This window comes from Halichoeres trimaculatus, unplaced genomic scaffold, assembly GCF_033239565.1.
Source record: "Halichoeres trimaculatus isolate MK-OKI-2021-1 unplaced genomic scaffold, fHalTri1.1 fHalTri1_scaffold_22, whole genome shotgun sequence".
In the NCBI taxonomy this organism is placed as follows: domain Eukaryota; kingdom Metazoa; phylum Chordata; class Actinopteri; order Labriformes; family Labridae; genus Halichoeres; species Halichoeres trimaculatus.
Genome location: NW_027437200.1, coordinates 9,549,187 through 9,564,561, shown reverse-complemented (window position 1 = coordinate 9,564,561; position 15,375 = coordinate 9,549,187). Strand labels below are relative to the sequence as shown.

General features: G+C 41.0%; 2 protein-coding genes across 2 annotated transcripts; one reads left to right on the top strand and one right to left on the bottom strand.

Annotated features, from left to right (window-relative positions):
* The first annotated feature begins 2,462 nt into the window (after window positions 1–2,462).
* On the top strand, window positions 2,463–11,903 carry zcchc4 (zinc finger, CCHC domain containing 4). Its single transcript, XM_074661785.1, has 13 exons — window positions 2,463–2,683; window positions 3,004–3,122; window positions 3,213–3,295; window positions 4,227–4,499; window positions 5,057–5,137; window positions 8,227–8,299; window positions 8,388–8,538; window positions 8,629–8,720; window positions 9,218–9,339; window positions 11,139–11,214; window positions 11,301–11,352; window positions 11,456–11,603; window positions 11,694–11,903. The coding sequence occupies exons 1-13, from the start codon at window positions 2,596–2,598 to the stop codon at window positions 11,815–11,817; spliced, it is 1,482 nt and encodes a 493-aa protein (XP_074517886.1). The 5' UTR covers window positions 2,463–2,595; the 3' UTR covers window positions 11,818–11,903.
* Window positions 4,819–7,850, bottom strand: LOC141784090 (E3 ubiquitin-protein ligase TRIM62). Its single transcript, XM_074661786.1, has 7 exons — window positions 7,812–7,850; window positions 7,199–7,423; window positions 6,731–6,826; window positions 6,405–6,644; window positions 6,302–6,321; window positions 6,091–6,221; window positions 4,819–5,868 (listed from the first exon to the last, which is right to left on the bottom strand). Exons 2-7 carry the CDS (start codon window positions 7,412–7,414, stop codon window positions 5,273–5,275), a joined length of 1,299 nt encoding a protein of 432 aa, XP_074517887.1. The 5' UTR covers window positions 7,415–7,423; window positions 7,812–7,850; the 3' UTR covers window positions 4,819–5,272.
* Window positions 11,904–15,375: the final 3,472 nt, after the last annotated feature.

The window sequence follows — 15,375 nt, the reverse complement described above, 5'->3', positions numbered from 1 at the left end:
GCACCTCTAAAGCTGGAGAGACTGCAGAGCCGCCAAACCTTCTGTGGGCGTTTCTTCATCCTGTCTAATTAACCCACATGACTTAAATTATAACTGGGACACATTAGAAACTGTGTCGACACACCAGACAGCCCCCATGTTTACTGTAGCATCGCGTATTTACATGCAAGTAAATGCTTAAACTGCAACCTGAGCAGAGAAATATACTCTCAATTCTCATTTTATACACATTTTCATACATTTGGTGCTCGTTTTACACATGAAGATATTATCGTCCAGTAGAAGTAGGCTAAAATTTGCATAAATATGGAACAGAGAAAAAACATACTACTATTGATAACCAGAGAAAGCACTTTAAGAATATTCAAAGTGTGATGATAATGTCAGTATTTGACCCAGTTCAATAATAAAAGTCTTACCAGTGCTGCTCATGGTGCCAGTCAGATGTATCTAGTCAGATGCTGCACTGTAAATAAGCCACTATCCACATTGACAGTACATGGATGATGCCAGGAGTCAGCTGCTGAATGGACGCAGCAGGGAGGTGTTTACACCGGCGTGACGCAGAGATCCAGGCCGGTTCAAGGTGCTGCTGAGGCCGCAGAGGGGTAGAGGAACAGCCGCAGAGAGAAAACAATGTCCCGCAGACACTGCAGGGCTGCGGAGCCTCACTGTACGGAGGACACACAGTGCAGGTTGGGTGTGGGCGCACGGTGGAGAAACGGGACTATAGTCAAGTTAAAGAAACTGACAAAACGTGTTTCCGGTGGGGCTTTTCAAAGTAAGAGACTTTTTGACGTTGGGTGCAGTAACTTAGTCTGAGTAGGTTATAGATGGGAAAATATATCATACACGGTTCTATAATCAATACATTATTGCATTTTATACATTTATATATGATACATGTATTCCTTATATGTGTGTTTAAAATAAAAGTTATGTGCTTTTCATATACTAAGCTACTTAATTTTAAAAACCCTAAGCTGAGCTTTCTACCGAAAAAGTCTTACTAGAGGATGATACTCAAATAGGTGTTTTTATGATGATTAATTATTTGAAGCAATGAGATGTTTTGCCAGGTATAAACTCATCCCAACAAACTCACATTAGACCAAGTTAAGAGGATGGTGGAGTGTTTGAAGCTTGTGCAAAGTAATAAAAAAGCAAAGAAATAACACATAAACAACTGATGGAGATGATGAAAGAAAAGAAAAAAAAGTTTTAAACCAACCAACTGACTTCCATAGGCACTAAAGGTCAAAGGTCATCATCAAAACACAAGTATTTTTGATATGTGAATATTAAACTGTAAAATGTACAAACAGTATTTTATTCTGTTAATACTTTTGGGGACAGATTGGTCTTTGGGATAGGGGTCTGAGTCTTTTTAAATTTGCAGGCTCAGGAGCATAGTCCACCTATGTGACTTGTAAATGAAGACTCTTACTTCATTAATCATTCAGCTTCTTTGTTTTGACACTGGCGCAGGATATTGAAACAAACCTGGAAACAAGTTCCTGTTTACAGCGCACATGCATAATTAAATTCCTGAATCTTAACTTTGTAAAAAAAAAAAAAAAAAAAAAAAAAATGCCTTTATTTTGAAGGAATACATTTTTATCTTCCTGTCGTATGTCTAGTGACAGCGGTCGTCTTGTCTGCGCTCTGCTTCAGCATCCAGCACCCTGCTCCTGCATTCACAGCATCCTCGAGCTGACAGCGCCGCTGCGCTGGTAGCGCAGGCGCAGCAGGACAGGGAAATGTAGTGTTTAAGGAATAAAACATCCATTCTGAGGAGCAAAGCGCTGCTGCTGGTGGACTACAAGTCTGTTCAATATAAACAAACCGCATTGTGAGGGAAATTGTCGGTGATAGCACTGCTCATCTCTACGATATAGTGATGACACAGTTAAAAAATGATCGATGAGTCTTTTTGCCTCTTTTTGTTGATATGCTTTTCATCAATTTAAATGTGATGCAAGTATACAAATTAGTCTAGTTTGGATTGTGAGTAGTAAAATATCTGGGCTAAGTAGGTCAGTGATTTTCACAGCAGCCTGAGGGTAAATATGGGGTGAGGTGGTATATCTGTCGAAATTTTCTGTTGAATTTGTACAAATGCTTTGATCTGATAATTAGCATAATGCACATTTTCAGCATTTTTTGTTCTATTTTGTTTTATGAAAAAAATATATCGCATCAAAAGGAAGGCATAGTTCATAAGTATCAGAAATGATTTTTTTTTTTTTTTAGAATAGCAATAGTGACAAAGAAAGTAATTTTCTTTACCAACTCAATTTCATTTGAGACTACTATAATCTCCACCTACAAAAATAATGTGGAATAAAGCTCCCATATGAAACGTCTACATTCACTGAGAAATCTATAAATACAATTACTTGCATTATAAAGACGTCTGGCTGTATATAATAATCCGTAAATGATAAACAGACTGTTTCGAGCTGACGTAATCTTCCTGCGACGCTGTGCGGATAACGTCAAATGTGCGTGACAAACAGCATGGCTTCCAATTGGAGAGCATAGACTCGTGTTTAACATTCTCACTGAACTTTCTGTTTATTTAACGACTAAAACATGGAAATAACTGAAGGGAACGAAGAGAGTTTTGGAGTAGAAGTTGTTCTCCAAGACGGTGATAAAACAGCGCCGTGTTGCCCGCACGGTAAGGTTTACATAAAAGAGAAACAACGAATTCCATTTAGAAACCATAATCAAACACAGTGCTCTTGTGTTTTAAAGACATAATTTGTTACTGACTTCGAAATGTATGTTATTTTCTGAATGTGTAAGGTGTATTGATGAATTCGGCCTAGTGCTATTGTCATAATCATCAACCAAAAAAGTGAAAATGACTTCTAATACATCTCCAACGTGGAAAAGCATAAAGTTATACATTCATTTCAATTCCAGGTGGTGTTAGGCTTAATCTCAGGGAAGCAACAATGATCCCACCTTTACCTCATGTCATGTGTGTTATTCCAGGTCCGACGCTGCTGTTTGAGAAAGTCGGTAAAGGAGGGGACACAGGCAGGAGGTTCTACGCATGCTCAGCCTGCAGAGACAGAAAGGATTGTAACTTTTTCCAGTGGGAGGATGATAAGGTAGGCTTCTGGGGGTAGAACTGTCTCGTGCAACAAATAGTCACATGCTTAAATTTCAAGTGACCCTTTACTGATGTTTGTGTCTGAAAGGTGTCTGAGGCCAGACGTTTGGCCAGGGAGGCAGAGAATAAGTCAAAGAGACCTCCATACACCCAGCAGGAGTACTGCAACAGGTAGGAAGTCTACACTACAGCACAATGTCTCTGCCTGAACATCAGGCTTGTTTTTCCTGATCCTGTCACATACCCTCATATAAATGTTTCACTGAAAGAAAGCTGAAATGAAAACTCATTTAAATTATCTAATACATGATTGGTTGAATAATTCTTCCCCAGTTAAGGATCCAGCTGCCTCTGTCACCTAGACATAGTATTGTATATATTCATTGGTTCTCAAATAAAGTTGCTTAAATCACTCTTTTGCAAACTTTTATCCTGTTACTGCTACTAATTTGTTTACTGTTCTCAGCAGACAGGCATTTTTTTGTTTTTAATTCTCATCCAATAACCAGACACTTCTCTGTTTTGATTTCCTTTATTTCCTTGACATCTGGATGCATTTTCTGAAATATCAGGTGATAACAGTTCCACAGAGTTTTTTTACTCAAAACAAACACAGTGACCAGCCTTAAGTTTTGTTTTCTATTTTTCCAGAAATTTATTTTAGAAGCTCACAAATTAAAACAAGTGTCTTTATCGTGTGCTTTTTGAAAATAAGACAAGACAAAACAACAGTTTGAAATATGTGCACGCATTTGGGCTTTTGTAATAATCTCTGTCCACAGCTAAATGTGTTTTATGTGAAGTAGATGATTTTTTGCAGGATTTAAATAGTTTATTTTGTCATAATGACACCATACATAAATTACCACCACAAAACCATTAACCAACTGTTTTTAATGGCACCTCAGGTAGTCTGAAAACAAGGTATGGCAGAAAACAAGAAAATAACCTCTGTATCCATAGGAAACCTCTCTATTGGGTCATCTGAGACATGTGCAGACTCAAGTCCTTGACTGACCCAGCTCTAACACTGTTTGTTCCATTAGTCACTTTGACGTGGCCCTCCATCAAACTGACTTGTCTTCTGTTTTTTGTCCATCAGGTTCAGGAAGTTCTCCTCCCTCAGACTGGATGAGAAAAAGTTCTGTCAGGAATGTCAGATTCTCCTGCTGCCATCAGAGCTCCTGGCTCACTCTTCTCACAGAATCACTCTGGTCTCTGACGCTCAGATGAGGAGGCCCAGCGTGTTGCTGCGTCCTCTGGAGAACAAGAAGAGCAACGCTCAGTACTTGTTCACTGACCGCAGTGCATGCTTCCTGCTGGACACCCTGTCCAGTCTGGGGTTCAGGAAGGTGCTGTGTGTGGGGACTCCAAGGTGAGGCAGATCAGATGTTCATTCACGTTTAAAGCATGTTGTGTTTTACTGCTTTAAAAGTTTACAGTTTAAAGTTTCATTTAGCTGTGGCTTTTGTCCAAAGACGTTCAACACAAGCAAGAATTTAGACAAAACTTAGGAATTTAGGAAAACCTAGTCAATGCGACAACAGGAATTTTTGTTTTATTTTTTCAAAAGTAAATCCTAAAGTGAATCCTAAACACAGCTGTTAACTTCAGAAACGGTAGGATTTAAATAATTGCTAAATAATAGCTTAAAAAACAATTAACAACAATTTAAAAACTGTGTGTGAAGAGAATTATGGGCAGGGTCCTGACAGAAAGACAGTTTTATCATTGAAGATGCACAAACTAACAGATAGAGGCCCTGTAGACCAGAAACTGCCATGATCTTTTGGGTAAAATTGAAGCCTGTGTCACTGTGGTTTGCTGATTCAGTATGCTGAATGAATGCAGAGTAATGGTACCTTTAAGTATGTATGTATGTATGTGTGAAGAAATGATAGACAGAGTTATGACTTTTTGTGTTTGTAACAGACTGCAGGAGCTGATCAAAGTGAGAAACCAGGAGCAGCAACACAAGCCGATGAAGAGTCTGCTGCTGGACATCGACTTCAGGTCAGTTTGTGTCTTTTGGTTTTGCAGTTTGATGTCACCTTGGTAGAGGTGGTTTAACAAGTGCTGAAATGACCAGAGAAGTCTGTTTGTCCCAGTAGTGGGACCATCAGAGTCCACCTCAGTAGTGCTGCAGAGTCACTGGTTGATGAGGTGACAGAGCTCCAAATGGTTTGGCCAGATCTGGTTTTCTGGTTTGAGGAATCGTACAGCTGGGTACAGAGGCTCCGTGAACTGATGATGAGCTCGGTCGAAGACGGGTGTCATGGCAGCAGAAAACCTCTGCAGGACCACCATGTGGTCTGCATCATAGAACACCAGCTGGCCTTTGTCATAGTTCACCCACACGCCCACCCTCACCAGCATTGTCTGCCCGACACCCTGACATGCAACGTGCCGGTCGTTGTGCCATGCGGTCAGACGGCCGTTACGCAGCTCCACACACCACGAGTTCCTGTTCCGGCCCAGTTTGGCACCCTTGTCCCGCCCCTTTCTTTCCAGAGACGCATAAGCCACGCCCACAGCCCAGGCTGAGCTGCAGCGGACGTCGACCTCCCAGTAACTCTGAGGTGAGGGAAGAGGGGAGGCCCCCAGAGCACAGCACACCTTGTCGAACTGGAGGAGGTGCTCTGGAGCTGAATGGGCGGGGCCTGAATAAAACATGCCCCGCCCATTGGATGTCACTGTGATGTTACTGTGGCTGGTCTGCCTGTCCATCATCACAGGAGATGAATCTGAAATAAAAAAAAGATTATAGTGAATCTTTTCAGCATAAATACTGTTTGGGAATTTTTCCAGTAATTCTTTGGGGTCAGTTGTCTCAAGGAGCACACGTTTCCTGTGCAGTGCTGGACAGACTCATAAAGAAGAATGTTTTTTTCTGACAAAAGGAATCAGGTGGTTTGTCGCTTGTAGCACAAGATAGAAATCAGAGGTAGATAAAATGCTCTGAGTACCCATCAATAGAGTCTTTCTTTGCAGCTGAGCTTTCAGCTGTTTGGAGATGCACGATAACGTCTTCAGGAGCTTTTCAAATCTCTCCCCATTCAGTCGGATTTCTGCTTCAGAGGCGTCGGGCTTCTTAGGACTGAGAGATATCAGAGAAAGAGTAATGAGACGGAGAGGATCTGAGTAAAAACCTTTTTCTGTGTCAGTGTGGTGGTTTACCTCAGACTCCCACGCTGACCCTGCAGAGAAACAAACAGAGACATGGATTAAAAACAGACGGACGGTTTCTTTAAACTGTTACTCAGCAGTTCTTTGGTCAGACCTTCTCCTCCTCCTCTCCTCTCCTGCCGCTCTCACTCAGCGCTCTCTGAGTGCTGTTGATGTTCTTTGCAATCTGGTCTTGGTGTTCCTTCCAGTTCTTCAGAACCTGGTCCAGTCTCGTCCTGGTCTGTCTTAGGTCCAGTTCCAGAGAGTCGAGGACTGCCTGCTCGTCCTGCTTCAGGACCAACTGCATGCTCTCAAAGCGCTCTCGCACCTGCTGCTTCATCACCTCCGTGCTTCTCTGCAGAGAGACACAGGCAGAAAGATTTAACACACATCATCGACCGGTTTGTGATGTCAGGGATCAGATACTGGACTCATGCTCACAGACAGGTCTGCTCTGCGTTTCTTCAGAGACTGAATGTGAGCCTCCGTCTTAGATCTCTCTGCCTGCAGCTCCTCCAGACGTCTGCTCAGCTGCTCCTGCAAAGTTCACCACAGAGTCACAGAGAGTTACAAGATTTACCTGAAAAAAAATCATCAAACTCACCTTTATACTTATCACAAAATAGTATTTTGAACGAATACAAATTTTGCTCCTGGGGATTTTTTTTTATCAGTTTATTGGGTTTAATCCAACCGACATTTGGTTAGACAAATATTTAAAAGGCAGCATAAAATATCTTCCACACCTCCCTGCATCATGTTTTAATGTCCTGTTTATGGATGGTCAGTAAAGAAAGATAAAATGTCAGCCTCACATTTCACTTTTTTTGCATAGCTCTCAAATTTAAAAACTGTAAATATTGCAGTCAGACAGAGCTTATCTTTCTTTGGTCTGGCTCCAGTTTCTACCTGAGAAGGCTGTCCAGTATTTTCCATCTTCTTCTTTAGTTTGGGAGAACGAGGAAATGGCTGAACAGTCCTCTCATCATTAGAGTCCAGAGGAGAGCTTAGTCTGTCCTGTAGTACACTGTGCGAGTCTGCAGAGGGCGCTGTAAGCCCACACTGTGCAGACAAATCCTTTGTTGACTGCTCCAGTTCAGCAAAGAATACTTCTTTTTCTGCCATTTCCGTGGACTAAAAAAAGAAACAAACACAAATGTTTTCCACAGGTGTTACATCTTTTTTAAAAACCAAATTTACAGGGTGTTTTTCTTTTCTTATTTTTCTACAGAGGAACCAGTTCTTCAAGTTTTCAGAACGTCTGAAAAACAGGGCTGTGCTGGGATCATGCAGATGTGTCTGTGTTTTATTTCTTTGCAGACTTCCTGAAACAAAACTGCTTCAAACAGTGTCAACTTTTTATGTCCTTAGCATTTCAAACAGCTGCAGAATATCAAGTTTTTGGAGGAAGTGCAAATTCAGAGTTCTCCATAGAGATTTAACTTAACTGTGTGGAAGCAATGCATGCAAACACACATTTGGACAACTTTAGCTGTTTGTAATCATGTTAAAAATGTCCTACCTGAAGTCTCTCTGCACCGTGTCTCTGCTGTGTGTTTCTGTGAAGAATGTGCAGTTGCGTTGCACAGAGGGTGTGTTATGAGTTACAAGAACCAGCCTGCAGTGCGCGCACACACACGGATCGTTTCCTGGATACACACTTCAGGATCTGCTGTGTTTGCTCAGCGTGTGTGTACAGTTGATAAGTTCAGACTTGCTCTCAATTTCCAGCCTCCAGTTTTTGCAGAAGGAAATGTGATTTGTTCCAATTTGTTCAAGTGAAAGTGTCAAGTCTGAAAGGTTAACTCAGTATTGCAGGTTTTATTGCACCTTTATTTTACAGAAATATTCCCATCATAAGAATAAAGATTTTAGCAGACCAGCTTCCTCTGAAAAGAAGAATGACAAATGAACAGGATTTGTCCCTGATGTTTCAGGTACGCTCAGTTCTACAGACAGGATGAATTCTGTCACTACAACATGTTCAACCACCACTTCTTTGATGGAGAGGTAAGAGTTCAAACACTTGTGTGTTTCACGTGTTTCATGTGTTTCATGAACAGTTCAGTAAAGACTCATTCCCTCTGTCTCCTGTCAGGCGTCCAGTGCCGTCCTGCAGTCCTTCCTCACAGAAAGTGATGGAGAGAAGGTGGTGATGGTGGCTGACCCTCCATTCGGTGGTCTGGTGAAGCCTTTAGCCAGCAGCTTCTCTCTGATCTCACAGACGTGGAGGAAACTGCAGAGTGCTGGTCTGTGTCACCGCAGTTTTCTCTCTCTAATCTTTGGTGTTTGGCAGTTTCACTCAGAGTGTTTAAGTGAACTTTCATGTCTTTGTTTAGATTCTGACCTGCCCATGATGTGGATCTTCCCATATTTCTTTGAACCTCGCATCCTGGAGTGTCTTCCCTCCTTCGTAATGCTGGATTATCAGGTTAAAGTTCAGCTCAACACTTTTTCTTGTTTATTTATAACTATAAAATCATAAAACAGGGGTGAATACCTGTTCAAGAGACTAAATGAGCTAACTGCACCACTTTAAGCAGTAAAGTAAAAAAAGAACCCAACATTGATACAATAATGTCATGTGCTGTCCAACATGTTCAAACTTATAAAGTACACACCCAATGGGAGTGTGGCATCAAAGTGAATCACAAATCTAAAACTGCACTTTTTTGTAGGTCAGACTCAACATTAAGGATATTTCTCTCACTTTTCTTTTGTGATGACACTCTGCTGGTCTGGATCTGCAAAGCATCTTAAACTGCATTCTTCAGACTTTCAAAGAATTTTACAAAAAGAGAAACTTGTTGAAACTTGCAGAAACCGACTTAATCACCCCAAGCCCTGGCGATTTTTCAGCATGCTTGGATTTTTTGCATACTTCTTTGTGTTGAAAATTCTAAATTATTTTTTGTTTTGATCACCCAGGTGGACTATGATAACCATCCTCTGTACAAACATGGAAAGACAGGCAGGAAGCAGACTCCTGTCAGACTCTTCACTAACATCACACCTAAGAACATAATCCTGCCCAAAGAGGAGGGATACAGGTACGAACACGCTCGATCTCTGGTCAACTAAAAGATCTTCTTTTCAAGAAAAAAATGCTGACACAAAGATCACTACACATGTGCAGACAGGTTAATTAGCAGTGTAGACTCATTTAAAACCATTCATTCTGAATCATCACTTATAGACCACTAGAAATGTCGGGCAGTATCAGAGACTCTGCGCTTCATCGTAGTTACAGGTTTAGACTTGTAGACGTAGTGTTCTGCTTTCTAGTAAATTTAACATGTATATAAAATTAAGGATTCTGGGTGTTGGGAATAAATGTGTGCGGATTTTCAGACCTCTCCATATTTGTATGTTGAAGAAGTCCCCGAATCAGTCTGAATTCTAAAAAAATCTAAAAGTTAGAACAAGATCTTCGGGAGGGAGGGGCCTCAAACACCAAGGTCTGCTCAAAGCTCTGTCCCAACAGGCTCTAAAAGGCTGGCCAATCAGAGGAAAGGGGTTTGTAGATTTGCAAAGCCTTAGACCTGAACCACACGTATATGGATATTATTTTGATCGGATATCTTTTCCCTCGTTTAAAAAAAAAATCTCCGTCCACACCACAGAAATATCTCTGTCCATACGAAGAGGCCAAACTGAAAACTATCGCCTCTAAAGCCTGCAATGCTATGCTGATAAGTGGCAGGTTAGCAAAATATGAAAACCATAGAAGAAGAACGTTATGAGCATGCGCAGCCAAACACAGTGACTTGTTGCTAGGCGCTTGACATCATCGTGTCAACACCAGTTCCGTTTAACACCGCTACACGGATCCACTCAACCGGATATTTTTTATTTCTTCACTTTTTATCCGTTTTTAAAAATCTCCGTTTATGTGGGTGAAATCGCCGTGTTTGTGTGGTTGAGAGGCCCACTCGGGCAGAAAAATGCACGTTTAGGGATATATCCATATACGTGTGGTTCAGGCCTTAGGGGACGTTTATTCTACGACAATTTTAGGACGAAACAGGATAGTATTGTTGCGATTCAGCCTCTTTGTTTTAGTCGGCCTAAAATGAAAACTTTTGAAAATGGCCTCCAGAGTGGATTTTGTCTGAAATGCTGCAGCCACCGTTGTCGTGAAAACAGCAAGCTGGCGTTTTCAGTGGAAACGCTGACGTCATTTGAATCCAAGAGTAAAACAGTATTGTTGTTACAATCATCGTGGACTACCGTGTTGTGCTTGTGCTGCTGAATCTGCTGAATCTGCTGACTGTCTGTCAACAAAGTGAGCATCTGTTGCTCTACTTCTGCACTTAGCATTCACCAATACACCAGATGATCGCCTCAACTCTACTTTGGCGGAGATCTACCCAAAGTGACTTCTGGACAAGACAGTTATAGCGCTCACTACAGGCCTGGCATGCTTACTACAGCATTTTCAGTCCCTCTGCATTTCCATGTAAACACAGATGCTCTTTAGCATTTTCGAATGAAACATTGTTTAAACGGGGCCTTTAAGAGACAGCAGCTATAACAAAGTGTTTCAGACACAGGCTGATTTAAAGGTTTTCTCAAACACCAGTGAAAGAGAAACAGGAAGTTATCAGCTTAAATCATATAAATAACAGATACATTGTTTCTTTAAGTAAAATTGGTGAATTGGCTGTAGAAATAAGTATCAAATTGAAGACATGATACTTCATTTGTTCAATACAAAAGCAGCAAGGTTTGTAAATCAAAAGAGGGGACTCGTTTCCAGAGACACAAAGCTGTCGGTATAGATTTTGTTATATACATGTCTCGTTTTAAAGCGTAGCTACAGCCTTCTGTCTGTCTTTCTCCTCGTTAGATTCTGCTCTGTGTGTCAGAGGTTTGTCTGGTCTCTGAACAAGCACTGTGCGAAATGCAACGTCTGCCCATCCAAGGTGAGAAACCACAGCTACATGCTCCATGTCTGGCTAAAAAACAGCACATGTAACTATGTAACTGTTCCTGTTTTCCCTGTTTTCAGGACGGCAGAGAGTGGAAGCACTGCTCAGTGTGTGAGAAATGTGTGAAACCATGTACGTAATTTGATCACAGCAGATACAGTTGGTTGACTTATGGTTGCTAGATGTCCTGTTAAGGTTAAAGTGAGCATTCATTAAAGATTTCTCTCCATCTCAGCCTGGAGACACTGTCAGTCCTGTGCCCGCTGCGCCCTCCCGGATCACCCGTGTGGGCAGAGTGAGGGGAAGCAGGGCTGCTTTAACTGCGGCAGCCTGGGGCACAAACGGAAAGCCTGTCCCGTCAAAGACCAGCACAGGACCAACAGGTGGGCTCCTAATTCTGTCTTTTCACGTCATTAAACACAAGAATCAAGTTTACACCTCTTAACTTCCTTTCTGTGTTTGTCTGCTTTCAGCCAACATTTCAAAGGAAAAGGTGGAGGAAAAAATGGCCCCAATCGTCCCTCCTTCAAACCCAAATCTAAGAGGAAGTCTGGCGCAGCTCGCAGGGCGAAGAAGATGGCTGCTCAGTCTGTGTGACCTCATTCACCCATTCATAGAGCAACAAATTTGATTGTATGAACTCAACAGCCTTTTTGATGCAGTGATAATAAGATGTTGTCGAATAAAATTAACAAGGAATACAAAAGAAAGTTGTCTTCATTTAATGAATGAGTTGCAAACATGCAGGTACATCTCAGTAACATAGAACATGACAGAAAAGTTGATTTATTTCAGTAGTTTAGAGGTCCCATATTGTGCAGAAATCACTTTATTGAGTCTTTTAGTGAAATTTGTGGGTCTTTGGCTTTCCTCCCTGCCCACAAAATGTGATATTTAATGACAAAACCTGTACTTAGTAGTGCTTGTGAATGTAAAATCCTGACCTAAGACGAGTTGTTTGGATTTTGGGGATTTGCCGACGTTAGCGATTCCCTTTTTTGACCAATCAGGAGCAAGTCTGACCTGATTGGTCCACCAGAGCAGATATCCCCGAATCCCCTCCCCACCTGCTCCCTTCTCCACTGCTTTGTTTTTAGCTGTAAACAGCCACAGAGTTCATGCTCAAGCTTCCCATCTCTGAAGAAGACAAGACTGGGTGACTAGAGTTCGTTTATCAAGGAAATGTGCCAGCTACACTCAGTAAAACTGTGCATGTGTGTGCTAGTCACTTCACAGCTGACTGCTTTTCAAACTTTGGACGGTAAAACAGAGGGCTAACGAATAGACTGGTCCTGAATCCAGGCGCATTACCAACCATCCGCCATCAAACCTGGGACCCTGGAAATGTGAGTATTTTAAATGCTGTGTGCTGTGGAGCAGAAGTAAGAGCTTTTCCTCGGTGTCCCCCCTGTCTCTGTGTTAGCTTCAGGATGCTAACCTTTGCTGTGGTTAGCCTGTTGTTTTAGCCTGTAATGTGAAGGTAAACGAGCTTTGCTGTTTTCTATACATTGTACACTCGGAGCTCGTGGCGCCACTCTTAGTGACGTGGAAGAGCGGGGCGGTATCAGCGGTGGTTCATTTACATATGAAGGTCACGCCCACTTAATCAGACTGTTCTGAACAGAGGGGCGATGAGAGCCTGGAAACAATGCTGCTGTGCTTGATTTATTGGCTTTTTGGACCAAAACATGTTACTACCATTTCATGAAGACATCAATGATACATATTAAACTGCAGAAAAGGAGCAGAATATGGGACCTTTAATTTAAAGTTCAAGTGGCAGTCATATTTGTGAAATCTCAAAGAATGATTTTTACAGGGCAAAATGACAATTCATGAAATAAAACGCAACAATGAAGTTCAAAGAAATCATGTCAAGCTCATGAAAAGTCAGGATTACAGACTTGAAATTAGCAGGGTTTTTTTTAAACATGTAATAATATTTTCGCATGAATTGTCAGGGATATGACAAAAATTATGAATAAAAGGGAAAAACATAAGAAAAAGGATTTAAATACAAAGAATATTCAAGTCAGTTAAAGTGTAAGTTAAAAGTCAGGTAAAAAAAAAAAAGTAGTTTTCAGTGTAAAGTCAAATTTATGAGGGAAAAAAAGTCAGTATTAGGACGAAATATGTCAGAATGTGATGACTTTTTCTTCCACTAGATGGCAGCATTGTGTAGCCTCTTTCCTTAGCCACTTTGCTTTTGTGAGGCTGTCACTGGATTTTTCTGGACATGTGCGCTGTGTTGTTTATATCATAAAACACTTCAGAAAGGAAAACAACATCTTTTTCCAATTTGATTTTGATATTACTCTGTCTTAAACACACCGTGTGAACGATGGCTTCCAGCGAAACGTGGACTGTCTTATTGAGTGGACTGATATGTAAGCAGAACATCCTACCATAATCAGAGACTGAATATGTGTTGGGTGATAACCGTGAGAAGATGGATTCACACACGCACACACATACACACACACACACACACACACACACACACACACACACACACACACACACACACACACACACACACACACACACACACACTTTTACTGATGTTTATTCAGTGTGAGCAGTGAGTGCAAACAGACGCAGAAACACTGCAGAGAGCTGTGTACATTAAACTTCCCGTTAACCAGGCTGAAGACAGAGAGTGAGAGCTGAATGCTGCATCTATTGTTTGATTATAAAGTAACATACATCCCTCTTTAACATATTATTTTATCACATATAGAAATAAAGATTTCAAAGAAAGAACAGAACCTAGACATACAGAGTTTACTCTCGCTGTCCTTTGGTTAGCAAATAGAAATGATACAGTTCAACAGCATTGATATCCCGGCACCGATGCGGGAAAGAGTTACTGAAGTCTTCTTGGAGAAGTTTGGAGAAACAAAGCAAATAAAGAAAAAGTAAAGAATTGAAAAGTAATAAAGAAATGTGGAAGTAAGATACAGCAGAGGAATTCAGCAGGCGAGTACAGCCAAGTGTTAAAGGAGTAGAGGGCTGATGTGTGATTAAAATGCGAAACCGGAAGCAGAAGATCTGTGCCTGTCAGACTCCCTCTCTGTGAAATAGAAATGAAGCAGATCAGATGGAAAATATGAGGGAGAAATCAAATTTGATCTTAAAAATGTGGAAGACTGGACTTATTTATACCACACATGAAAAGCGACAGCAGATCTTTCCTTTTCTTTTTTTGCTTGAAGATGAAACTAAAAAGTTTCTTTGTCTCCAAATAAAACTACTTTGAGAAATCTGCCAATCCTTATCATCATAGAAAACATGACAGGTAAACACTCAGACACGTGCTTGGGATTGAGTCTGTGAATGGAAATATTGTAGCAGATGTTGCATGTGTGTTTGTTGTTTTAACAAGGATTTTCTGTGACATTTTAGATCAAATTATTGAAGCTATTTTTTAAAATCACAATGGGAAGAACGTATTTAAGGAATAACAATGCAATCACTAAGAGGTGTAACGCATCAAATAGCAAGCCTCAGTGTTTGAAATGATTCAGTACTGGTTATTAACAAAGACAATGGTTAAAAGAGACCAGCTGTCTCATCCTGCTGGACCAAACTGAGTGAAAAGAGACGAGCTGAAAGGGCTGGTTGTCAGTTCTATTCCCATCCTGGCTGAAAGCGTTTCCTGTCTGAACCGTCACTGACCTTTGAAGCAGCTCTTTAATCTGCAGAGAACAAAGACACTGAACACACTCCCATTGCAGCAGGTGGCTGCACACACACCTGCACTGACACACATTTATGCACTTGAAAGCAGAGAGAGATGTATTAAAGACACAACAGTGACATGTAAACACATGGAATTACATTCCTGCCACTCCTGTGAGCATACAGAGAGAGCTATACACTCAAACACACCACTGTTAATATACAGAGACTGAGAGCTGAACACTTGGTCTGTTTTATGTCTGTCACAGGATCTAAATGTTAGTATGAGTAATGCAAAGTTTAAGAAACATGTTTAAAACAGATGGTTCAGGAATATATTTACCATCCTGCGTGATCAGCTTTTTTTAACCACACTCTCTTAACATTTGTGAACCAGGAGACCAGTTTCTATGGCTTTCCTGTTTGTTAATGTTCTTCTTTGCCCTATTTTTCATTTCATGATGCACTAAATGT